The sequence below is a fragment of the Ictalurus furcatus genome, chromosome 10 (genome assembly GCF_023375685.1).
Source record: "Ictalurus furcatus strain D&B chromosome 10, Billie_1.0, whole genome shotgun sequence".
NCBI lineage: Eukaryota > Metazoa > Chordata > Actinopteri > Siluriformes > Ictaluridae > Ictalurus > Ictalurus furcatus.
In genome coordinates, this window is record NC_071264.1 from 22371828 (window position 1) to 22399827 (window position 28000).

Consider the following 28000-nt stretch of genomic DNA (forward strand, 5'->3'; position numbering starts at 1 on the left):
TTGCTCTTTATATAGTACCACAGCAATATGGCAAGGATTATCATTTTATTGATTAAAGAATCCATTATATGCATTTACAGTTTCTTTTAATGTGGAATTTCTGCAAAACACGTCTGATCCTGTTATGTAAAAGCAGCTATAAACAGTCATTCTTTCACTTTCTCTTGAAGTTAATTAGATGCAGCTTGTTGTCGAGAAATGGAGAAAGTTTTATTTTCGGTACCAAACACTGACACTGGAGACTTCTTACATAACTGTTAAATACATGCTAAATGTTAAAAAAGCTTCACGATATCACTTATTATATATGCATTTTCTTTGGTAAATTCCAGCACATTATTTAATTTTGTTTATTATTATTATTGTTGTTATTATGATTATGAGTATTATTAATATTATTTGGGCAGTGATAGCTCAGTTATTAAGACCTTGGATTTCCATAAGGTTGTAAGTTCGAATTCCATTCCACAGCTGGGGCCTTGAGCAAGACGCTTAACCCTCAACTGCTCAGTTGTATAAATGTAAATCACTCTGGATAAGGGTGTCTGCCAAATGCTGTAAATGTCATATAACTGGTAAAATATCAAAAGCAGCACATTAATATAAATCACATACAACTGGAAGTATTATACAATTCTTCCTCTTCTTCTTCGTCTACTTCCTCTTATTATTATTATTATTACAGTCCAGTGAATCCAGGTATTGGTATTTAAACATGTTGCATGTGAGTTAATTCGCAGAATGTCTGAACACGACTCATCAGAACACGTCCTTTTTTCTTCTCAATGACACACTTGTTTAGAAAAATGAATGGAGAAAGCTGTTGAAAACTAAATTTATCAGGTCAGTGTGTTTATGTGTATATGTAGTATAGTAGTAGATGTGTGTGGATGTGGGCAGGTTCACTGTTCCTGGTTCTGCCGTAAGCTCTGAAAATGGCAACATTACAGAGAAGTGAGAGACATGGTGAGGAACTGGTCATGTGGTTTGGCTGCTTTGCTCTCTCCAGGCTTATATTAGTAGTGACTTCCTTTCATTATAAAGCACTGTTCCCTTCTTTTGTACATAGATAGAGGAAGTCTATACCTATGCTTCTATAGTAATTGTAAGGCAAAGCAAATTGTATACAAGGCCATTCAAAGTGCATTACCAAGTTATGTATAATTAATTTATGTAAACATAACAATAAATGGTAAATTATGCAGTATATTTATAGAAATAGAAGTGGATTAGGAAAGGAAAACAGTACAAAAGTAGTAATAATGTACACTGCCCTCCACTAATATTGGCACCCTTGGTAAATATGAGGAAAGAAGGCTGTGTAAAATTGTCTTTATTGTTTAACCTTTTGATCTTTTGTTTAAAAAAAATCACGAAAATACTCTGCTCTCATGGATATCAAACAATTGCAAACAAAACACAGGTTTTTTCACAGCCTTCTTTGCTCAAATAGTAGCAACACTACTGAATATGTGGAGTTTCTCACGTTCTTCCCATGTTCGTATGTGTTTCCTCTAGATTCTCAGGTTTCCTCCCACCTCCCAGAAACAAGCCAGTAAGTCAACTGACTACACTAAATTGCCCCAAGGTGTGAATGAGTGTGTGCTTGGTGCCCTGCATTGGACTGGCATACCATCCAGTGTGTTTTACCGCCTCATGTCCAGTGTTACTGGGATAGCCTTCAGATCCACCAGAGCCCTGACCATCATAAAGCAGGTACTGAAGATGGCTTCTGCTTGGTTGGAATGAAAACCTGCATCCACACCGGCCCTTTCCGGATAAGATTAGACACCTCTGGGTTATCATGTTTGCCTTGCACCTCCAGGGTTGGCGGTTTGATTCCCGCCTCCGCCCTGTGTGCGTGGAGTTTCCTCCCCAGTCCAAAGACATGCTTTGTAGGCTGATTGGCATTTCCAAATTGTCCATAGTGTGTGAATGTGTGAACGATTGTGCCCTGTAATGGGTCGGCACCCTGTCCAGAGTGTCCCCCACCTTGTGCCTCGAGTCCCCTGGTATATGCTCCAGGCTCCCCGTGACCCTGCGTAGGATAAGCGGTACAGAAAATGGATGGATGCATTCGATGCATGACAACTTAATCCTGGTTACTAATGGTTAACATAAACAATAGAAATTTGGTGCTTCTATTTTAAACAAACTGCACATGTAGAAATAACCTTTGCCTTGGAGTGGATATTAACTTTATTCTAAAATTATTCCTCAAAAACTAGAATTGACCCTAATGTCCAATTACCCCAAAGGTCAGCCTTTTCTTTTCTTTTTTCCTAACAAGTAATAGACGTCAGTCTCACTTAAAATCTTTTCCTCAAAAACATGCATAAATCTTCATGTACTCACTATAAGCAACATTGTTCTGTTGTTTGAATCTGACAAATAAACCATTTCGTAAAATATCAGGGAGAATCTGTATTTACACAGTTAAGTTTGTAAATAAACATCTATACCAATATCTGCATAACTTCCATAATTCTCAACTTTAAACTTAGGCAGGGAATGACGCCAAACTGTGTTAAGGAAAAAGTCAGTCTGGTTTCCAGGATGACCGCCCGCATGTTACAACATTCAGCTGCACTCTAACCTGTTGTTCATTTTTCTAGATTAAGTCATACTGTGTTCTAAAACACATCAGCAAGTGTGTGTGGGTGAAATTACTGGAAGAACTGAATGTGGTCTGAGACTCTGAGGCAAATATTTACAGAATATGTTTTAGTTTGGATAGACTTCCTTTATTAGATATCAACATTAGACTTATTGCGCCACTACTAAATGAAATAAGTGAAATCAGAGGGTGGACATGGCATGACCCTTACAATGAAATAAATGGTTTAATTTGATTTCTTGCCAAACTACTATGTTAAAAGACCAATGATTGGCTATATAGCTTGTTTTCACCACTTACTTTTGTGCTGCAGGTTTAAAAATGTACAAAAGTAGTTGATTGGATCACAGGAGTGTGTAGCATTGAGAAAAAAAATGAAAATCATATATTCACTGCAATAACCTATAGGCCCTCTGATGTTATGCGCTGTCCCCCTCTGCTGCTGGGGGTTCGAGCTGTGTTTCACTAGCATGTTGTGTCTCTATAGCAACAGGGTTGGCCGACATCCGTTTTGCAGTTTCACTATTAAAAATCCTGCAGATGTCTGTAATATTCTGACTTCTATTAGAAGGAATGCATTCATATTAACATACATGTTACAGCTGGAACAATTTGTGCTGTTATAAGAAAATAATGCACACCTTCTGACCACATTCATCCATGCAGTGGCATTTAAATATATATCTATATGTATATACACAAGAAACCAAATTATAAATTCAGTGTGTTTGTTGAGCCATTAATATAGAAACACAGAAAGTGCACAAATAATGTATTTTTTACAGGTTAGGTGGAGGGTAATGTGGTTCCTAAAGCGACATATAGCAACACTATATATGTATTGTTTTTAAATCACAGTTTTATATGGTTATTCACTGGTGGTTAATGTAACACACAGTGCCGTTGATTATATACATGTCAAATAACATTGTTCTGTGCAGTAATTGCACTTTAATGATGCTCATAAAAAGTAAGCCAAGTCTTCATTAGGAGGGCATCGCCTTGCTCGGTTTATTTGATCACATTTTATGTAAGGAATGACATATGACAGGCCGTGCACTGTGGGGGTTAGTGACACTCTGCTGTGCATCGTGCCACATCAAATTTTGCGGATAAGAGTCTGAACAAGTCAGGCTTCTGAACTGACACGCATACCCAGCATCACTGATTATGACTACAATCCCTGTCAAAAATGATGGAATCGCCACACTTAGAGGATGTTCACTCTGCTTTTTTTTTTTTTACTTCGTAGCAAATAAACAAATCACAGATATGACAAAACAATTTTTGTTTAATAACTGAAGATTCTGGTTTCATGAAACATACCTCCAACAAGTTAAATGAAGTTATTTTTAATTAATGGCATATATTTATTTCCAGATCAAGTAGAGGAAAAAATTATAAAATCACTCAATTTTGAGGAAAATCACCCTGTAATTTGTGATATGGGGTTGCATGTCAGGTAAAGGACCAGGGGAGACCTCAGCAGTTAATGCACAGGTGTACACTGAAATTTTGGACACTTTTCTTACTCCATCCATAGAAAATAGGTTTGGTGATGATGAAGTCATTTTTCAGGATGATAATGTCACATCTTGCCACAGAGCAAAGAGTGTTAAAGCTTTTCTTCAGGAAATGCAGATCAACTCAATGACATGGCCAGCTATCAGTCCGTATCTCAATCCGATTGAAAATTTATGGTGGAAATGAAAAAATTTGGTCCATGACAAGGCTCCATCCTGCAAAGCTGATCTGTCAAACGCGCTTCGAGAAAGTTGGAACCAGCTTGATAGAGAACATTGTTTTTCATTAGTGAAGTCCACGCCTCAAAGAATTTAGGCCGTCATAAAAGCCTGAGGAGGAGCAACAAATTGTGATTTTTTTTCCATAATTCCATAATTTTTTCCTCAACATTGAGTGATTCCATATTTTTTCCCTCTACTTGATCTGGAAACAATATGCCATTAATTAAAATAATTTGAATTTAATTTGTTTGAGTTATGTTTCATGAAGCCAGAATGTTCAGCTATTAAACAAAAATTGCTTTATGTCATATCTGTGATTTGTTTATTCGCTACAACGTTAAAAACCCGGGTGAGCATCCTCTAAGTTTGGTGATTCCATCATTTTTGCCAGTGGTTGCAGAACGTTTATGCTTAGGAAATGTGCTGGCCAGCTTGCAGATATCCTAACAGACGTTTCAATTTGTCCCTGAGCCAGGCAGTTATCCTGGTGTGCTTCAAGACGACTATCATCAAACTGTCTGTGTCCTGCAGTACTCACACCACTCACCATGAAGTGCTTTGAGCAGTCTCCCCGCCTTGCTGGACCATTTTCAGTATGCGTACTATCTTAACCTGTCAACAGAGGCTGCTATAGCCACAGCCATCCACCATCTGGAGAAAAAAACGACAATTGCTTGAGGATGCTGTTCATAGACGTCAGTTCAGTGTCCAGCACAATCAGTCCACAGTAATTTATAGGAAATCTGTGCCTGCTGGGCTTGAACCCCTCCCTCTACAACTGGTTCATGGAACTCATGCTAGTTCACAAGGTCAGGCACTAAGAGTACCATCAATCCAAAAACCCTGTTGGCAAGATTAGTACAGTACAAAAGGAAAACACAAGACAAGGATGTTTAATTATTTTTTTGGCTTGTTTACACTGCTGACTCATGACTGTTCTGTACAACTCAAATCACATCAAGTACACTGATGACACAGAGAGGAGGTGGAGCAGCTTAGGGCTCTCAATGTCAATGTTGACTTCAGGAGGATCTTTATGATCTGATAATGATCAATCTGTGAGAAACATTTTATCTGCGGATACTTTTCCTTTTTCACTTGATCTTGCTGCTACACTTGTCTTTAATCTCCTGTACAGTATGCAGACAGTTATTTTCACTGATTTTTCTTATGCAACACTGTTGTGTTGTGTACCTTGTTGTAGTCACCGAACACATGTCATGTAGTCGCACTTTATGTAGTCCTGTATACCATGTTGCTGTAGATATTATGTGTTGCAATGAAAAAACATTTGGGTTTGCTGTACTATAGGGGTGATACAGAGGAATGACAATAAGAATCCACTTGTCTTGTGAATGACAAGTTTGTTAGAGAATGCAGTTTGTTAACATACAGTGCCCTCTTGTGACATTTCATGAAACGACATTGGTAAATCAATACATTTTATTAGGTTGAAATACCTGGGACTGCTGCACCACCATGCTGCCCTAGCTTGTTAGCTAATACATAAAAATGGTTTCAAATAATGTATCAAATAATTCTTCTAAAAAAATTTCTCACTTGGACATTATTTGAGGATATTTGCTTCATAAACTGACATGCTGAATTATGTACGTTCATTAGAGTCACAAGTCTGTGATGCACAGCTTTAATTGAAAAGCATCCATTACAACTTATCAACTGTCCTATTTATGGCTTAAGAATTTTTGCATTGCTATTCATTATGATAATTTACATTCACTGTCCACTTTATTAGGAACACCTGTACACTTGCACAGGTGTCAAGTGAAGTGGGTTTTTATTGTCATTCCTCTATATAGCCTGTATACATAGGAACGAAATGTAAAATAAAATTCTTTCTCCAGGACCACAGTAAAACACATAACAGTACAGACTACATAAAGTGCAAATACACAACAGTGTGAGATGAGTGCAGGACAATAAATACACAGAACAGAACAATAAATACACAGCTCATGGGCTGTAATCTGTAAACTATTGGTAGGATAGCAGCAATATGTTTAGTGCTCCCTAAAGTGTCTGATGCAGCTTTGTAAAATGTGGTGTTACTGAGTCATGCTGGGTTAGGTGTTTGACTAGCCCATGTGAGCGTTGGGAGGCAGCAGGGTGTTGAGTAATCTGACTGCCTCAGGGAGAAAACTCTTGAGGAGTCTGCTGGTGGTGGCACTGATGCTCCTGTACCTTCTCCCAGATGGCAGGAGTATGAAGAGTCCATGAGGACTGTGAGAGGGGACACCTGGAATGCTGATGGCTCTGCGGATGCAGCAGCGGTTGTATAAGGTGTCGATGGTGGGTAGAGAGACCCCGATGATCTTTTCAGCTGTTCTCACAATCCGCTGTAGGGTGTTGTGTTTGGATACTGTGCACTCCCCTTAACACACGGTGAGACAGCTAGTCAGGATTCTTTCATATTGTCCCTCTATAGAAGGTTGTGAGGATGGGAGGTAGGAGTTTAGCTCTATGTAGGATGTGGAGGCTCTGCTGGACCTTCTTGGCAAGGCAGGTGGTGTTGAGATTCCAGGAGGTGTACAGTTGTTCCTAATAAAGTGGACAGTGAGTGCATATAGTCTACTGAAGAAATAAACAATACAATTCAATTCAACCTCAATTTAGACCCCTAATGAGCACACCAAGGAAACACTGAGGGAAAATAATGAATCAATGTTGATAGGAACCAAAAGGGAGTCAAAAAGGAAACCATCCTTGTCTGGGTGACACCAGACAGTTGGATTATAAACCAACCGGTAATTAAGTTTGTTGAAAGCATGTTCAGTATGAGCATATAGTGAATAAGAGTCCTGAGATGAGCATAGGACAGTCTGTATGATAACAGCAGCAGTTCTTAGGTACAAATCTACAAAGTGAGCATGAGACTTGGGCATATATTTAGGGTATCCATGTGAGATCATGGGCGGACGGTGGCTTAGTAGTTAGCATGTTCGATTCCCGCTGCGGCCCTGTGTGCGTGCGCAGTTTGCATGTTCTCTGTTGTATATAAAATATACATGAAATAAACACGAGGGAGACCTAGTATGAGTAATATGTAATCTTATTGAGAATTCACTGGGCTGGTGGACTGTATGAACGGATGTTTACCTAAGACACAACACACGGATAAGCAAGGCGCAAACCATACATGTATTTGATTAGTGCGGCAGGCCTCAGAGCATAGGTGGACGGTCAACTAAGAGACACACACACACACACACACACAGGCCTATGCCACCACGCACACACATACAGAAGGAAAACAGAACATTATAAGAATAATAAAAGGAGTATTAAGATATTATAAGGATAATATAATGATATTATGAAGTAGGGAGTACAGTAAAACACTTGCAAGCAGTATAACCATATATATATAACAGAAATGTAGAGCAAATATAAAAGGAAATTGTAAACCAGAAATACAGAAAAATGTGAAAGAAACTTACTCATAATATACTTGGAGGTGGGGAAGAGTGTCGTCTCACGAGAAAAAGTCAGGAGTAATACAGACGGAGGCCTTCATTTTTAAGAGAGAACCAAGAGGGACCATTTATAAGGGTAGTTGAGTCACGTTGCACCCGCGAGATAACTGTGAGACCAAGGTCTCTCCGAAATGTTGTGTCTCGTACCTCTTTCAAACCTATTGGTGTTCGGAAAAGGCTCTTTTCAAAACATACTGGTAATTTTGATAAGCCCTTTCTAAAACAGAATGGTAATTTTGATAAGCTCTTTCTAAAACACATTGGTGTCTGGGTCATCCTGACCCTAAGAAAACTGTATAAATAGAAGAGCTTCAGCTCTGGTTTTTTAGATCGCATTTTGGGGCGCCTCAAACTGTGTGGATCTCGTGTGGTGGAATGGAACGAATAAACCTGGTTCCCCGCAACCCAGTAGGATAAGCAGTATAGAGAATGGATGGATGGATGGATGGATGGATGTAGGACCATTCACATGCAATACAAAGCAATTCACAAGTGTAGAAGCTCCAAGCTGAACTAGAGCATCAGGATCCAGAGGGCCAGGAGATCCACAGCAGTACTGGTGTCAGGATCAGGCACTGGCATCAGGGCAAATAAAAATGATAGTAATCAATTCTAAATAAAGGAAAAGACTCTTTAACAACAATAATATTATTATAAAGAAAGTAGAAAAATGAAGAATACGTGTTCCTGTCGGTTTGGCTTTCCATTCCAGTTCAATGGAAAGATAATTGTTTGCTTAAGCATTAAGCTGGGCAGGTGCAGGGGCTGGCTGTAGGAAAGCAGCAGGCTGAGCACTTCAGGACTATTTTCCTGCTTTCAGGGTGGAACTGTAGCGAGGAAACCTTTATGTTTATCTGTATAGCACCTATTTTGTTTAGAGACTGAACAATAGATATTTGGCTCCCGTGACTTTAAGTGTGAGATGTGTAACGTTAACAATGAAAACATGAACCTGACTGACCACGAACCCCGCCTATTCAGGACGTTTGTTTTCGACGTTTATTTTGGATCATATTCCTGAGTGAAATGTTCCTGTAAAACCGTGAAATACGAATATTTCGATAACATTATAAAAAGGCTACTCATGAATGTACCTTAGAGGCTTTTAATAGAATACAACCTCGGAGAAAACAGAGCTAAGCGCCGCTAGCCGCTTAGGGGGAAAAAACGGTCATTTATTTATGTTTATACAAATATATTTGGCACAGGAATGGAGGACGGCTTGGCGTCGGAAGACGATATCTGTAAGTAAGCTTATAATTTTTGAAATATTGCAACAACTGCTTAATAGAGAATTGCTGAAATGTGTCCGTATGTAATTCTGTTAAATGTTATTGTTTCCCCCGTTAAAGCTCCAGTAGGCTACTGCTGGACTTCACAATACACAGTTTCCTGCTCAATGTAAATTATAACTGAACTACAATGTTCAATATATTAGTCTTATAGCTAGCACATATTCTGCTGTTTGGAAATCAAATGGTACCATTAAAAACTTGCTTTGAATAGTTAATGTATTAATGAGAACCATTTATACTTTAAGAACCCTATGAAAGATATAAAAAAAATGTTTAAATTGTTTTTAAGGATTCTTGCACCACAAACTTTTTTTAAAAAAATCTTTATTATATTTTTATATTATATATATATATATATATATATATATATATATATATATATATATATATATATATGTAAAGTTTAGCATTTAGAACTAAAAATGGTTCTTTAGTCTGCTGCTTTAAGGGAACCCTTCAAGGTGCTATATATATATATATATATATATATATATATATATATATATATATATATATATATATATATATATAGAACCAAAGAGTGTAGGGTTTTCCTATTAGACAGTGTTAAAACCTCCTTCAGGAATACACAATCTTATAATACACAAGGCTAGACTCCAATTGTTCAGTAGCTATCTTTGAAACATAGCTGTCCTGTAACCTTTCACTACTACTGTGCTGAAAAAACCCAATGGAAACCCTCAGAGAATTTATAATGGTTTTAATGGTTATAATGGATATGGTACTGGTTTTAATACAAACTGTACTGGTCCCTCATGGTCACTACTGGTAATTTGTTGCCTGCTATTGGTGGCATGTTATATCTAGTGGATACAATGATGGTAATGGTAATGATTTTAATGATTAGCTGATGGTTTGTAATGTTATTTGTAGTGGAAGCCATTAGAGTTTCTGTGATGGTTTGTATTGGGGGTTTTTTCAGCAGGGTAGATTCTTGATACAAAATTTGTTGCATTAATAAAAGATACAACGTGTTCTGAAAGGGTTTTATTGGTAACCTTTTCTGAAAGTGTTCTTCCTAGAACCCTCAACTGTGTAGGGTTGAGGGACAAACTGAAGAACGTTTAATGAGTGTAGACTGCATCATCAATGTCTAACAAACTACTTATCCCATGACTGGAAAATAGGATTACATATCTGATTGTATTCATATAATAATGGTTCAATAAAATGAGACAGCCTGCATTCATACTATAGCACTGTTATGTCATTAATAGGGTCATTTGCAATAGTTAATTGTCCTTATTGTTAGAGGTCTACACAGTACATAGTTTGTTAGGCGCAAACACTACGTTGGTTTGTATTTGTGATATTGATTAGGAGTGTAACAGAACATTCACAAGTTGATTTTATTCGATTCACAATTCTGCATTCAACATTCGATTCAATTCGATTTCTCAGAAAATTTGAAAAAAGTTGAAATGAAGAAACATTGTGACTTTTTTATTTCTATATAATAAACATGTAAATAAAATGTAGTGCAGGTTCACCATTTCTTATAAAGAAATAAATAAATTCCTAAATTCTCCACAAAATTTTTGATTGGATAAACAAAGTGTCTGACCTGGGAACCTGGGTCTGACCGTAGCAGAAATAGAGCTACAAAGTTGGCTAAAATGCCAGAATTCTGCGGCCTCTTTCTTGGGCGGCTTAGATCACAGAGGCGTGTGGATGGTGTTGTTTAAAAGCTACTGAAGAGCTCTTGTTATCCATTATAACATGGTTGTGTAAACATATAACATATATTCCATGTTGGGCTTTGCAGTCCAGAGCTATTAGGCTATCAGGCTTCACAAATGCAACTCTCACAGGATTTCCATGAAAGAACGCAATCATGTGAACAGTGTGTTCTCTGTATATTTTAACCTAATGGGATGGGCAGATTGGGACCTCTGTTGTTCAAACAGTGCAATTACATTACATGAATTATTAATAGAATGCTGATATTACACATTTCCAAGATGCACATACTTTTGTTTTTTGCTTTGCGATGCATTGCGTCACGATGTACTGTTACATCCCTAGCATTGATATATATCACAGAAGACTGCAATATGCAAACAAAACCTCTAACTAAATATATTTTCATTGTTATTGTAAAGTAATTACAGTTGCAATCCAGATTAATGTTTGGAGATTTCCTGAGATTTACAAACATAAATAATCTTAACATGTCTTCAGCCAGCTGTTGATATATTACCATATTAATGCATTACTATAAAGAAATATACTGTATCTTTAACCAGGTGGCAATAGAGTACAAGGATATCACACTCACATAAAGTAGCAGTATAATTGCAATATTGTATTGTGTTCACATTGTGAAATCTTAATATGTTGCCTAATTGTGTATATCACTGTTTACTACACTTAGGCGATACCCATGTATATTGATGACTGGCCAAATATATTTAATTTTATTTATTTATTCTGAGAAAACAACAGTCCACTCTTACTTGCAGTGACTTGAGAGAGAGAGAGAGAGAGAGAGAGAGAGAGAGAGAGAGAGATAATACCTGTTGAGCTTTATTACTAGCTAGTAACTTGCAATTGTAAAGATTTTAATAAATAGTGCTGCATTAGCAGTTTGTTGGTGCACATTCATGGGGCAGCACCAGCTGTCATACTCAGCTCTGTGGCTATAACTCTTTGTAGCTATAGCACATTAGTAATAATTATAATGCAACTTAATTCCAGTCAATAATGGAAATAAGGAGGAAACCTATCCAGTTATATTTCAGACCTGTGGGAACCAGTGAATACAGGATGTCATGTGTGTTTTGCCGCAATATTGTTGCATAATGGTGAATTCTAAGAGTGGGACTGATGGACTTACTTTTATAGTCAGCAATTGTCCTACATTGCTCAGTGCATTTACCCTGTTGCTATAGAAAAAGTGGCATGCAGTGCCCTCCACTAATATTGGCACCCTTGGTAAATATGGGCAAAGAAGGCTGTGAAAAATTGTCTTTATTGTTTAACCTTTTGATCTTTTGTTTAAAAAAAATCACAAAAATATTCTGCTCTCATAGATATCAGACAATTGCATACACAACACAGGTTTATAAAAAATAAAAAATAAAGAAAAGCTCTGAGTCTTCTCTTATAATGGCCAATGAGGTTGGAGAATACATGTCAAGGGATCTGAGACCATTCCTCCATACAGAATCTCTCCAGATCCTTCAGATTTCGAGGTCCACGCTGGTGGGCTCTCCTCTTCAGTTCACTCCACAGGTTTTCTATGGGTTTCAAGTCAGGAGACTGGGATGGCCATGGCAAGACCTTGATTTTGTGGTCAGTAAACCATTTTTGTGATGATTTTTATGTATGTTTTGGATCATTGTTCTGCTCCAACCACGGCCCATTTTAAGCTTTCTGGCAGAGGCAGTCAGGTTTTCATTTAATATCTGTTGATATTTGATAAAGTCCATGATGCCATGTATCCTAACAAAATGTCCAGGTCCTCTGGTAGAAAAACAGCCCCAAAACATTAAAGAGCCATCACCATATTTAACTGTGGGCGTGAGGTACTTTTCCATATGGCTACCTCTCTGTGTGCACCAAAACCACCTCTGGTGTTTACTGCCAAAAAGCTCTATTTTGGTTTCATCTGACCAGAGAACTCGATCTCATTTGAAGTTCCAGTAGTGTCTGGCAAACTGAAGACGCTCGAGTTTGTTTTTGGATGAGAGTAGAGGCTTTTTTCTTAAAACTTTCCAAACAACTTGTGGTGATGTAGGTGACTTCGGATTGTCGTTTTGGAGACTTTCTGACCCCAAGACACAACTAACTTCTGCAATTCTCCAGCTGTGATCCCTGGAGATTTTTTGGCCACTCGAACCATCCTCTTCACGGTGCGTTGAGACAATACAGACACATGTCCAATTCCAGGTTTATTCATAACATTTCTAGTTGACTGGAACTTGTTAATTATTGCCCTGATAGTGGAAATGGACATTTTCAATGCTTGTGCTATTTTCTTGTAGCCGCTTCCCATTCTGTGAAGCTCAACAACCTTTTCCCACACATCACAGCTATATTCCTTGGTCTTACCCATTGTTATGAATGACTGAGGGAATTTGGCCTATGTGTTACCTCATATCTATACCCCTGTGAAACAGGAAGTCATGGTTGAACAATTTTCTGTTCCTAGTCACCCATGTGTAACTAAAGAAATGTAAAATATCAATGGGAATATACTTCAAATATATATATTTTTGTTTAAACCTGTGTTGTGTTTGCAATTGTTTGATATCCATGAGAGCAGAGTATTTTTGTGTATTTTTTGAGCAAAAGATCAAAAGACTAAATAATAAAGACAATTCTTCACAGCCTTCTTTGCTCATATTTACCAAGGGTGCCAGTATTAGTCAAGGGCACTGTATTTGTATTTTGTATGTATAGTAGAGGACCTTAGTGAATTCTGAGATATACTTGAAGTGCAAAAAAAATCCAAGAATGCTGAAGGAATGCTAGACTTGCAGGGATTAAACATTGTGAATTGTTTTTGCAGTGGTGCAATCAGAGAAGGTCTTTCACAACGCTGCAAAAAGGAATGACACAGGAAAGATGCTGGAGCTTATTAGGAAAGGGGTAGACATCAAAGCTAAAAATAAAGTAAGTCTCTTGCAACCAAAAGAGCTGTACTGAACATGTGTTCATTTGATTTCTGGATTGATTTTTTTTTTTCTTTTCAAATTTCTTTAGAAGTTTTACTGTCATACTTAAACCATGCACACAGTATAGTTTTACACAGAATAACTACTCTAATAAAAAGAAAGGCCAAGTCAGCATTACACCGTTTGAAGTCACTGGACTTTCAGCAGTACGCAGAAACAAGAGGAAGTCTGTTCACCGGAAGTTGACTTGCACTCCAGATATTCTCTTTGGAATGCTTTGTTTTGATCACTTATGCACCAGGGCAACGGAAACCCACTCTTTTCTGCTCTTATCACAGGATATGACTTCACGTCAGAGAGTAAAGTAAAACCACACCTCTGTGAATATCACTGGAATTTTCTTGTCAGTCTGACATATTACAGTTTGGCTTCATGAATGTCACCATCTTGAATGTTTTCTTAACAGTTCATCCCTAGGTCAATGTTTGAGTATCACTGAAACGTGTTAATAGAACATCTTTTCAGTTTTACCAGTGTCGTTTCCTTATGTGCAGGTAGACAGGAAGGCACTGCACTGGGCTGCAGGTGCTGGTGGTGAAGATGCTTTGCGTCTGCTGCTGGAGCACGACACTGCGCTGGATGATGCGGACAGTGTATGTATGATAACTTGTGTGGAAAAAAAGTTATTTAAGTAGATTTTGAATGACAAGAAGACAATAAAAAGAATGACAAGAAGTCAATGAAGTCAATGACTTGAATGACAAGAAGACAATAAATACTCTCTTCATTAATGAAGAGAGTATTTACTCTCTTCATTAATGACGTCACACAGGAAAGCAAAATTTTGATCTCTGCGTGAAAGGAACAAGCAACACCAGTCATGTGAATAGTGAGGTTAAATATTACGCAAGATTTGCGTAAGCTCTCAACCTTCTGCTTTGCACAGGAACAATTCTGGCGAGTTACATACAGGAAAGTCACCAGATCTCAACCCAACTGAACACCTATTAGAGATCTGGAGCGATGTATTAAACACCACATAATGGAATTTTCTTTTAGGAAGAATGGTGTTCATCCCTCCAGTACAGTTCCAGAGACTTGTAGAATCTATACTAATATACAGTATTTGTAGTAACCCAGCACCTCACTCACACCTTATGTTGTTGTTGTTTTTTTTCCCTTTAATCTGTCACTCCTCTGTATAAAGAGCTGCTCAGGAAATATCATAGAATGGCTGAACATGCCCGGGGGAGCAAAGGAAGGCTGTCATTCCTTCTCAGAGAGAGTAATCGATTAATGCTCACTTGGACTCACAATGAATTCAGGATCTTTTGATATCAGGGCACCATTCTTTAATTCATTATCTAATAGTTTGGTGACCAACATGTAGGAGATAATTCAAGTGTTCTCAGTTTGACTGGGAGAAAAGAAACAGAACATTTTACAGACTTCAATATTAATCAGGGTGTTTTCTCAAATATCAAGGACTCGTCCCTTTTACTATGTTTGAACTGAGAACACAAAGCTCAGCATAGTTGTCCTTCTGATGAATATTCCATCAGCCATGTGCTTGGGCACCTGCTAAAACATATAACAGAAAACAACAATTATTATTAAAGTATTGTTATTATTATTATTATTATTATTATTATTTCCTATTATATATAATCCAACAAGATGCATAACCAACTGTCATAACATTATTCTCTGTGATATCTACCTGATACACTTATACTCAGCCCATTCATCATCGCCATCGGATCATTACTGGTTAGATGCTATTTGGGAGCTGGACCATTCTCAGCACAGCAGTAACACTGACATGGTAGTAACCTGTGTGCAGCATGTGTGGTACTGGTACGAGTATAATAGACACATGTATCAGACATACACTATAGACTTCTGTTACCTTAACTTGCTCATTTGCATCTTTCTGTTGCATGCCTCTACAAACTGTGTGTGTTTGTTTTCCAGTTTGGCATGACTGCACTTCTGTTGGCAGCGTGGTTCGGTCACCTTAAAATATTGCAGATTCTTGTCTCGTCTGGTGCAAAACTCAGCTGTGAAAACAAAGTAAGGCACACATTGTGATCTGATGGTGGGGTGGGTGGGTGGTGGGTAGGCTGAACTTGTGCAAAATAGACCATTTTACCCACTTAAAGGAAAGTTTCACCCAGTATGTTTATATTGAAATATTTGTGATGTGCTTAGTGATTCTGGTGCTTTGTCGGTTGGTACTGAGTATCTGTTATTCCCATTTGTCTGTTGCATGCAGTTGTATTCAGGATGGATACAATGGAATTTTGTAGGAGAAAATTTAACATAACTGATAATTGTCAGATTTTGCTCTGAGCACCTAAAAAACCAAATGCTTCTTTTCTCACTCACCATTTTCAGTGACATTTGATATCATGTTAATGAGAAATCCAATATAGGAATAGTGGAGACAGCAAACATCGAAGTCCAAATTTCCAGTATGCAATGCAGCTATACGATTCAGTTGTGTTGATTTACAGCAGAGACTCAGCTTGGCTATTTAGTGATGTATGAGATGACAAGCGCGATGGTGTTGGCAATGGTATTGACATGAAAGTTGAAGCTTTGGAACCTGATCTTGCACAGACTGTACAGAGGAGGATTAAGGCACTGCTGCGTCTCACGTTAGGTAGAGGTAAATACCTACTAGTGACACTATCAGTGAGTAGTCAAACTGCATTGTGGGTAATGAAAGAAACAGTGAGCCAAAGTGAAAACAGAAAACAGAAGGTGAAAAGAGTAAACAAAAAATTGACGATCAGGGTGGATTTTTTCTTTAAGGTGGTATAATGTGTATGTAATTTATAGGAGAAAGTACATTACACTTGTAGTGGGTCAGCTAAACCTCATGAGAAGAGCTCATGCTTTTAGCACATGCATGAACACACCCAGGATTACTCAGAATGGGACTGTTACTTAGCTTATAAGTTGGACCAGGTATATTAGTACAAGGAAAGAAGTAAATACTCAGCTTCAGGTATAAAAGGACTGGAGTTGGAAGTCAGTGAACTAATGTGGATATTTTTTAGAAGAATCTGAAATTAAACTTCCATTCACTGACTGATGTAATCCTGCTCCTCAGAAAGGGCTGAATCTTCTGCACTGTGCTGCCCAGCGAGGTCATATTCGTATTCTGGAGTACATCATGGAGGATCTGGAGGATGTAGGACTTGACAAAGTTGACAAGGTGATGATGCACATTGTACGATTGCACTAGTCATTATAAGATGCATTTTCAGTCGAATTTGGGGAAACCACTTGAAGCATTCGTTGTGTTGAACTATTTCAATTGCTTTCGTTTGATTTGTTCATTGCAAACAGCTGAAAGTCTGTACATTTTGACAATAAACCTGATTTGCAGTGGGGGTTGAATCATTTTGATTGCAACTGTACTACATTGTCTTCCCATGTGACTGTGCAGTTATCATATGCTCTGGATATTTTTTATATTGCACTAAAAATGCATGGGAACCCTCCTGCAGCCATTGCAATGTTGCATCAAAGCATATGCATTTATGCACATGCAGGTACAACATAAAAATTTCAGAATGGAACAGCATGCACCCAAAAGTAGTTCCCACTGTCTTTTAATACCAATCACTTAATGTGCAATGAACCTGTTAAATGTAAGGAATTAAACACAACAATTGGCATGCTGTTATATGAAAATAATCAGTGAAGAGGTTGTGTGGTGCCATTATCGCCATGAATTTTCTAATAAAACTATGTCCTGAAGTCCTTTATTCATGAAGTCCTTTTTATATACATCCATTTGCAAATCATAATAAATTTACTGTATAACGATTAAAGAATGGCAGTGCCCTATATTTATAGTAATGCTTAATGTTATGTAACATCTGAGTTAGTTTCTGTTTTCACTTTATAGCAGCTATAATCAGTCATTCCCTCACTAGACTCTTCAGACTGTTTTTTTTCTCTCTCTTGAAGTTAATAAAACAAAGGTAGTTTTGTCATGCATTTTGTCATGTTACCAAGAAACCTCAAACCCTCCATCCTAAAGATTCTCCTATGGTGGAAAACTTTACAGCTTCATCTCCTTACAGAAAACTTCACCCTATCATCAATTACACACCTATTTTAAAACCTGTTCATGTAAAGCACCTACTATACAAGTTGTTACTATAAAAACGATAACGAATTAGAGCGAGTGCATTGATATAGACCTGTGAGTTTCCTTGCAGTAAAACTACTGGCCGAGCTGCTGCTATTGAAATATAATCAACACCTTCTGATCAATCAAAATCAAGAATTCAACAGCATGGGCAAAAATTCTATATTACATATGCACCATATGGGTGGAAGAGCTTGTATGGTTTTGAACTATAAGCTTATACTTCATAAGCGTAGACAAATAGGTTCTCTTCTTCTAGAAAGATAAACAGAGTAATGATTGCATAAACCTTATTGTAGAAATCTAGTTAAATATTAGACACAAGGTTTTGTTGACTCAATTGACTAAAGTATTTGTCACCTCTTAAAAATATCGGCTAAATGTGGCATTTGAGAGACCTTTGTACCCACTAAAATGTCTTATGTATAGCACAGTAGTGATGTGATGGTAAGACGTAGTCATACTCCAGGTTTGGAATATGACTTTTCATAGCTGATTACAAAAATAGGTTCAAATTAATATAAGCTACTATTCACAAGCATACTACTATGAACTTTTAAACTGATATTTAATGTTGTAATTATATGGTAGATTGGATAATATAGCCTATTAACACAATATCATGGCTTTCTGAGTTAAACAGTTGGCAGTGATGTAATTCTGAAGTTGATTAGGAATTGGTGCATGCTGTCCTATCTACCCTGTCTCCCACTTTTCCTGTGTGTCAGTCAGGTAAGACAGCATTTCATCTGGCAGCAGAGCATGGACAGGTGGAGGTGACGGAGTATCTTATCGGCATGGGCTGTGCTCACGACCTCAAGGACAAGGTAAAACACGGCGGGAGGCGTGGAATATTTCAGCCGCATTGCTCTGCTAATTAAACCCCTCCTGGGTACTGGAAGACAGAGCAAATGAGAAAGTAAGCATTAACAGCATGCTTCCAACAGTCACATCTGATGAGTCAAGTTCTGAACAGTTCATGTTTACCCCAAATGTAGTCAGTCAACCAAGACATGTCTGGTGTCTAAAGTTTGTTTCCTAGTTTTATACTGGAGCTATATAGACAGTTTAAGAAAATAGTATCTGTCTGTACTAATATCAATAGATGTGTAAATATACAAGTCAAATTAGAACTACAGTGGATATAAAAAGTCTGCACACCCCTGTTCATATTACAGGTTTTTGTAATGGTAAATGGTCTGCACTTATATAGCGCTTTTATCCAAAGTGCTTTACACTGTGTCTCATTAACCCATTCACACACACACTCAAACACCAATGGTAGCAGAGCTGCCATGCAAGGTGCTAACTTGTCATCGGGAGCAACTTGGGGTACAGTGTCTTGCCTGGGTCGGGTCATGTGGGCCGGGAATCGAACCACCAACAATCCACTCTACCACCTGATCCACAGCTGCCCGATGTAAGTTTATGATGTAAAAAAAATTAGACCAAGATAAATCAGATCAGATCTTTTCACATCACACCTTTAATGTGATATAGCAACTAACAGATTTTAAGAAAAATAAAAAACTTACAATAACATGGTTACATACCCTTTCATAATAGATCATGTAACTGTGCTCAGAATGAACCAATCACTTTCAAACTCATATTCCAAAGTAATTATCATACAGCTGTCATCAATGAAGTCATTCTGGTCAACCCCAAATAAAGATCAGTTTCTGTAGGACTTTTTTGACATTGTCTTGGTTTCATCCGACTGCTGAAGCCATGCTCTGCCCAGAGCTCACAAAGCATGTATGAAATCTCTTGTGGAAAGATATCAATCAGGAGAGGGGTATAAAAAATTTCCAAAACCGTGGAACACCGTGAAGACCATCATCTACAAGTAGAGAAAATGGAGCGCCACAGTGACGTCACCAAGAACAGGACGTTCCTCCAAATTAGACGAAAGGACAAGAAGAAAACTCGTCACTTACATGTACACCCTTTCCTGATCCATATCTTCCGACAGTGAGATCCTACACATGGCTTTGTAAGCTCTTTGCCGATCATGGCTACAGCAGTTGGTTGGAAATCCATCAGAAACAGCTGATCTTTATTTGGGGTTGAATAGAATAACTTCATTAATGACGGGTGTATGATGATTACTTTTTTAGTTCATTTTGTAATTAAATAACATGAGTTTGAATGTGATTGGTTCATTCTGAGCCCAGTCACATGCTCCATTATAAAAGGGTGTGCACACTTATGCAACTATGTTATATTAAGTTTTTACTTTTTGTTCCTAAAACATTTCTATTTGTTTTTCACTTGAATTTTCTTAGTTGTTATATCACATTAAAGATGGAAATGATGTGACATGATTTATCTTGTTTTGTTTTTTTCTACATCACAAAAACCTGCAGTTTTAACAGGGGTGTGAAGACTTCTTATATTCACTGTATATAATCACTTCTGACACATCTTTTAGACTTCAAACTTTGGGACACACCTCCTACCTGAGCCTGATATTTGTGTGTATTGAAATCTAACTATGCACTGTGGAATAATATAATTCTGGTTTCAGTATGGCTGTTTCTACTGGTTTAGATCAATGATGGATTTTGGGGCAGTAGTGGCTCAGTGGTTAAAGGCTCTGGGTTACTGATCAGAAGGTCAGGAGTTAAAGCCCTAGCACTGCCACTACCGCTCTTGGGCAAGGCCCTCAATGCTCAGTTGTATAAATGAGATAAATGTAAGTCACTCTGGATAAGGGCATCTGCCAAAATGCCGTAAACGTAAATGGATTTTTGTCCCTTTTTATAGATAAAAGCATGTCATAATGTCACATTTATTCTAATGTGAGTGCTAATTTTCACGTGTTAACAACATGGTGGCATCCCAAATCCCCATAAAGCAGCTGGTTCATTATTAGTTGCAGTGCTAACATGAGAGTACCAATGATACAGTTCTGCTGTGTGTGCAGGAGGAGAACACTGCACTTCATCTGGCAGCAAAACACGGCCACGTTGAGGTGCTGAAGAAGATTCTGGAAACAGGGGAGAACATCAATGAGAAGAATATTGTAAGCAAGAATTTTCTTCGACAGCTCACGTTTTATGAAAGGCTGCTTCATGATTTTATTTAGTATGGTATAAATATTTGAAATGTTGCTTTCTGTCAGGATGGTCTGACTGCTTTACACTTGTCTGTGGATGGAGGGCATTATGACTGTGTCCGACTGCTGCTTGAGGCTCACTGCAACGTCAATGAACTCACAAATGTACGTAAAATACATACAACCCCAATTGCAAAAGAAGTTGGGACGCTGTGTAAAATGTAAATAAAAACGGAATGCAATGATTAGCAAATCTCATAATCCACATATTCACAATAGAACATAGAATACATATAAAATGTTTAAACTGAGTAAATGTACCATTTTAAGGAAAAAAATAAGGCAACTTTGAATTTGATGTCCGCAACACGTTTTAAAAAAGTTGGGACGGGGCAACAAAAGGCTGGAAAAGTAAGTGTTATTAAAAAAGAAACAGCTGGAGGTTAATTGGTAACAGGTCAGTAACATGATTGGGTATAAAAAGAGTATCTTAGAGAGACAGAGTCTTTCAGAAGTAAAGATGAGCAGAGGTTCACCAATCTATAAAAACTGCGTCTACAATTTGTGGAACAATTTCAGAATAATGTTACTCAATGCCATCCGCAAATGCTGGTTAAAGCTCCATCATGCAAAGAAGAAGCCATATGTGAACGTGATCCAGAAACACCGCCATGTTCTCTGGGCCAAAGCTCATTTAAAATGGACTTAGACAAAGTGGAAAACTGTTCTGTGGTCAGATTAATTGAAATTGGAAATTCTTTTTGGAAACCATGGATGTCGCATCCTCTAAACTAAAGAGGACTAAAGAGGAGAGGGACCATCCGGCTTTTTATCAGCGCTCAGTTCAAAAACCAACTCTGATGGTATGGGGGTGCATTAGTACCTATGGAATGGACAGCTTGCACATCTATAAAGGCACCATCAATGCTGAAAGGTATATACAGGTTTTAGAGCAACATATGCTTCCATCCAGATTCCATCCCATCTTTACTTCTGAAAGACTCTGCCTCTCTAAGATACTCTTTTTATACCCAATCATGTTATTGACCTGTTGCCAATTAACCTAATTAGTTCCAAAATATTCCTCCAGCTGTTTCTTTTTAGTGACACTTACTTTTCCAGCCTTTTGTTGCCTTTGTCCCAACTTTTTTGAGACATGTTGCAGCCATCAAATTCAAAATTACCTTATTTTTTCCTTAAAATGGTACATTTCCTCAGTTTATACATTTGATATGTTTTCTATGCTCTATTGGGAATAACATATGGGTTTATGGGTCAAGCCACACTCCTCTGATTTCATTGTAGACTGGATATTGAGTGCTTTTCAGTCCTTGGATCATTTTTTTCCTTTTGTCTGAGTCAATTAGTTGGGTCATTAAGCTCAAGAACAAGCTTTTATGTTTCTTCCACTATTTCTCATGGTTATTTAAATATTAAAAACAAGCATAGATACCAAGGACTAACTATAAAAATGAACACTATGCGTTGTACTATAATATTTATTTTATAAAAACATTAGTAAGTGTTTCATTTCACTTCGGTGCAACACAGTGCAACCTATCTATCTATCTATCTCTCTTTCTATTATTTTGCAACACTTTTTCAGATGTGATCTCCAAATTAAAGTCATTTTATTGATTGTTAAAATTAAATATTTTCAAACATTTTATGGGTTTATATCATGAGGAATTCTAAAAAAAACTGTTACATCACTTGATTTACGAGCTTTATTAGCCATGTATTTATGTTTGTCGCACCCGCCCCCAACAGAGGAATATGACGGCTCTTCACTTTGCAGTTCAGCATGGCTTTGAAAGAGAGGTCAGGCTGCTTGTGGAGGCCAGAGTAAGTGTGGACTCAGTGGACACTGTAAGTACCAGCACTAACTAACTCAGTTTCCCAGCCCAGTCCTTGGGTCTATAGTATGTTATGATTCTCTCTAACTTTTACCGTATTAAAGGGTAACATACAACTATGTGTTATTAAACCATTTTTGGGTAAACAAAAACTAATGTTGATGATAAGTACTATACCATTTTATGGAAATGGAAAGGTACTGCCATCTCTTTGTAGTATTTTAAATGTAAGTGTTAACCCAATTTAGATTATGGAAATGGTAATATATTGTACATACAAATTTGCAGTATTCAATTAGCAATATATGATTTTAGTTTATTAAGAGGTAAAAAGATATGAAGGGATATAAATGTTAAAAGGATTGGGCGAACAAATCATTAAATGATCCATATCTACACCAGTAAACCTCCGCACACACAACGCTAAATTACAGCGGTATCCTGGACTTTGCTGATTAATTCCACCAGTCCATAAAGTTCCACATAGGTCTGTGTTGGTACCAGTTACAGATGTATCTGGAAAGTCATAAACGTGCCACAAGAAAGGCAATGTTATTTAAGCTGTTCCTTATGTAAGCCTCCTATGGTTTTATTATATAGTAGATCGCTTAAAATGCAACCCTTTATAAACTGACTCTACTATATCATTCCTTATTAGAATCATACCACCGCACTACACTTGGCAGTGTTTAACAACTACCCAGAGATTGTTAAAATACTCATTGATGCAGAATGTGACCTAGATGTTTTTGACGAGGTGAGTACACATTTTAATCTAGCAGAAAAAAATATATATCTAAGACAGAGTCACAGTTTGTTTGAGACTAAATGGAAGTCAGTTAGTGTTTCACAAATTTTATACTGTAGGTCTGTCTCCAGTATACTGACAGTAGTTGTTATGTTTCCACACAGCGGCTGCAAACAGCCCTGCATATAGCAGCCGAACACGGACGCCAAATCATAGCTGAACTGATCCTCATTGCTGGGGTTAACCTCAAACTTCTCGATAAGGTACAGCTCTCTGGTCCAGTGTTACGTATATACTTGTACCTAAATGTACTACACTATGCATTTTGATGAATTTAATTAGCACTTCTATAATTCATCATTTGCAGCAGGGAAAGACATCACTGGACATTGCGGCCAGAAGCAATCATGTAAACGTGGTCGACATGATTATCAAAGCAGACAGATTTTACAAATGGGAACAGGTAGGGCCATGTGCATACTGAATCATGCTTATGAAAATGCGAGTTCTTAACATGATTCATATTTCACAGACATAGAAATCCATATATAATGGATATACAAGAAGCAGTTTTCACTTTAATTGAGTCTCAGTTTTGCAGGACAGCGTGAACTGCTCTGAATCATTAGTGGGAAGGAATGTGACCTTCAGACAAGACCATCAGCAGGAGACACAGCACATTCGCTCCATCTTATGGAAGTTGGCCACCAAGCACTTGAAAGCTGGGGAGTGGAAGACACTGGCGCAGCACTGGCACTTCACAGACACACACATCCGAGCCATAGAACATGAGTGGACAGGTACAGTAATTGTAAAATGATATGGCGTGATACCCATTATTATACTCAAGTGGTCTGGTATTACACTTTAATACCCGGAAGTGCTGTCTTACTAGCCTTTAGTACCTTGAATTGTATCATGTTACCTTTTAGCACCTTGAAATAATTTAGGATCGTATTCAGAGTCTGCGACTTAAGTTAGAAATATACAACAATATTAATGCAGAGAAAGTGTTCAGAGTGGGCATAGGAAGGTACTGGGCTCCCTTTTCAGTTCATGCAAATTACCTGCATGTAGTTCATGCATCTGAGGTTTCCAGATTTTTCTTGGGGTCCAAGAAAGGGTTCTTTAATAGTGTCTAGACCACGGCCTTCAAAAACAAGTGCTTACCTTTAATCCTGAAAAAATAAATAAATCAGGGGATAGAACAGAAGAAGCAGAAAATTATTTTTATGCCATTGTACTGCAGTACTATGTAAGATACAAGCAAGCAAAATAAATCAATAAAAAGAAAGACTAACATGATACAGTATATGAGAAGATTGCAATCGTTTGGCAGTATATTGCTATATAAATGATCCTAGTTGTAATTATCGCATTTATCACTGCAAATTTGTTAACAATATGGATTCCACCTTCATTATTTGGCAGTCTGCAGAATAACACTTGATCTAGCACATCCTGTTTTTTGCTTAATGAGTTAGAACTTCAGTAGCAGAAAGCGTGACGCTTAGGCAGGGGTGACTGGACAGGCCATGAAAACATTTATTTATTTATTTATTTATTTATTTCAGTTGTGTGCACAATTTAGTGTAGCTGTGACATACTAAATCAAGGTCATGAAAGGCGCTTATAAATCATCGCTTTGAGTTAATAAAATAACATAAACTGTATGAGTGCACCTGAAAGCTATTGTATGTGGATGCTGTAAGTGTAGCTGTGTGATAGTGTCTGTCATTTTAAGGTACTAAAAGCTATAAGGACCATGGGCATCGCATGCTGCTGATCTGGCTGCATGGTGTGTTGATTGCTGGAGAAAACCCCATTAAATGCTTGTACGAAGGGCTGATGGGAATCTCGAGGATGGATCTGGCAGGTAAGAAAGTAAATGGGAAACCTGAAGCATACTACAGTGCTTTTAAAAAAAAAAAAAAAGTATTTGCCCCTTTCTTGGTTCCCCCTACTGATGCTTATTTGTCCCACTGCAGGATTTCATTCATGGTTATGGATAACTTATGCCTTAGTATAATAATGTTATTTTGTGTTTACTCAGGTTGTCTTTATGTGATATTATATTATAATGTCATATAGTGTGACAAATAAGCAATAATAGATCTAGAAGAGGGCAAATACATTTTCATAGCACTGTATAAGTAAGGGACAAACCTAAAACTATGTGTCAGAAAAATACCAGAAAGGATATCAGAAAGTAATGCGTTAATGGGAGTCCTCTGCCAACCAGTTATGATTATGTCGCAGATGACATTATGTTAATTCAAATATTTTATGCCCTCCAGCTAATTTTATAGCCTATTTTATAGCCTATTTCAGCACGGTGAAAAGAAGTAGTTAAATTGCGATGATAGAGGTGATAGAGCTTCAGTGGTAATGGTAATGTCATGGTTACCTCATACCTCATCATTACATAGCATCAGGAGCACTGATTTAGAACTGTGACAAAAATTTTTGACTGGATTTACTGGTGTGTTTACGCGCAGAAGCGCTAAGGGCGCATAACAGCCCGCAGCGCTATGGGACACTCTTCTGTGTTATGTATTTCTTTAGGATGCCACGTGTTTGTTTATTTATTTATGTCCTGTCTCCTCCCCTTATTGTCATTGGTTTGCCCCTTGATTTGTGTATATATTAAAACCCTCGTGTGTCTTTGTTCTTCGCAGAGTATACGCTCAGTTTGTCTACGTGCACCTGATGATACCAGGCCTATTGTTCTGAGTTTAGTGTCCTGGTTTGGCGCTGCCTAGTTCCTTGATTCACGTGTGCTGTCTTTGCCTTGTTAATCCTGCTTGCCGATCACCTGACTTTGTGATCTCGATTCTGCCTAGAGTTTTGGATTTGTTTGAACTGCTTTCATTAAAGGAACAATACCCGCAGTTGCATCTGTCTCATCTCTGCGTTCCTGACAGTTGCTAGGAAACTGGAAAACAAACACTGAGAATGAACTAGCTAATATTTAAGGCTAATAATTTAGCTGCTTAATACGTAGCTGTTAAGTCTTTGTAAAGGTATCACCATATTGAGAACCATCAACATTGCATTACTCAAGAACTCTCGAGTTATCCGAAAAGTTCTAAAGTTATAAACATGGCGAACACAACCCCATTTGAACACAGGATAACGCCTGCTATCAAGTTAAATATAAGGATTTGTGACATATTTTGAATTGCCGTTTTTGATTCGAACCTTTTTTGCTTTCTCCCCACAGAGAGTATGCGACAGCAAGCTAATGCAGACCCCAGCACTTCTAAGAAGTGTACAACAATGTGAAGCAGTGTTGTCACGAAACATACTGAAGAACTTAAGTTTACAGCAACCAATACAAGATGAAATACAGTCCAGAGCTTAGTATGCAATAGAATATAAACACAGTTTTCCTCAACAACACAGTTTTGAAGGGCTACTACAATACCATCTGTTGATTCTTGTGACAAATTTCAGTTTTATGCAAATAGGTAGAATACTGTGAAATGACAAATCCAAATCCATATGATTGGGTAAATTCCTCAGATGCGGGTTGTCTGATGTTCCCCAGTTTTATACTCCCAACTTTTAGGTCCTACTTACATTTATTGGTAACACTTTACTATAACAGTGCTTGAACAATCATGCACCAATCATGAGTTAAGGCATGTAGTATTCACAAACTAATGAAGAGCTAACCTTAACTACGACATGAGTCTTAAGAATTCATGCATGAATAACGACCATCTTATAAAGTACATGTCAATGCATGTTTGTTAGTTAATGTATTTATTAACATGTAGAGGTAAACTAAATCAAACATGCTCTATAAGAAAGGATATGAATTAAATGTGCATAATTTCAAAATGTTTATATAATTCCCCAGATGCAGCTGCGTACACAAACATCACTGGACGGCGCTGAGATTAAATTATTAGTGTTTATTATTAGTGCGTCTTCCTACGTTCGATAAGGAGGACCAGTGTAAGTAATGAAAGTAATCCTGCACCATCTAATGATGCTTGTGTATGCAGCTGCAATGGTAAATTATATAAACAATTAGAAATGATGCATGTTTAATTCATATTCTTCCTTATAGAGCATATTTGATTGAGTTTACCCCTATGTATTGATTCATACATTAACTAACAAAACTAACAATTAGTTTGTGATTAGTACATGCCTTCACTCATCATTAGTTCACATTTAATTAAGTATTAATTGAAGTATTAGTGCATGATTGTTGTAAAGTGCTACCCATTTATTTATTTATTTATTTATTTTACATTAGCTTTCAAAGAAACTTGGCTCAGGTTAAAGAAAACAGGAAAATCAAGAACACAGTATTTCTAGCAGAAATTTTTTCAAAACAAAAATTGCAAACCAACAAAGGTAAC

General features: G+C 37.5%; 1 protein-coding gene across 6 annotated transcripts; it reads left to right on the forward strand.

The window, feature by feature from the left end:
- Positions 1–7471: 7471 nt before the first annotated feature.
- Positions 7472–27935, forward strand: ankdd1a (ankyrin repeat and death domain containing 1A). 6 transcript variants are annotated; one of them, XM_053634698.1, is made up of 15 exons: positions 7472–9100; positions 13686–13789; positions 14346–14444; positions 15766–15864; positions 16910–17014; positions 18688–18786; positions 20889–20987; positions 21087–21185; positions 22791–22889; positions 23535–23633; positions 23789–23887; positions 23992–24087; positions 24226–24424; positions 25369–25500; positions 26848–27935. In XM_053634698.1, exons 1-15 carry the CDS (start codon positions 9067–9069, stop codon positions 26907–26909), a joined length of 1524 nt encoding a protein of 507 aa, XP_053490673.1. In that variant the 5' UTR covers positions 7472–9066; the 3' UTR covers positions 26910–27935. The 6 variants fall into 6 exon arrangements, with proteins under 6 accessions (XP_053490673.1, XP_053490675.1, XP_053490676.1 ...); XM_053634700.1 differs by having other exon boundaries at positions 22791–22865; XM_053634701.1 differs by lacking the exon at positions 13686–13789.
- Positions 27936–28000: the final 65 nt, after the last annotated feature.

Excerpts from the sequence above, each read along its gene's own strand:
- ankdd1a (XM_053634698.1), top strand. The coding sequence starts at position 9,067 with ATGGAGGACGGCTTGGCGTCGGAAGACGATATCT. Across the intron at positions 9,101-13,685 it reads GGCGTCGGAAGACGATATCT|TGGTGCAATCAGAGAAGGTC; the intron begins GTAAGTAAGCTT and ends TTGTTTTTGCAG. Across the intron at positions 23,888-23,991 it reads ACCTCAAACTTCTCGATAAG|CAGGGAAAGACATCACTGGA; the intron begins GTACAGCTCTCT and ends CATCATTTGCAG.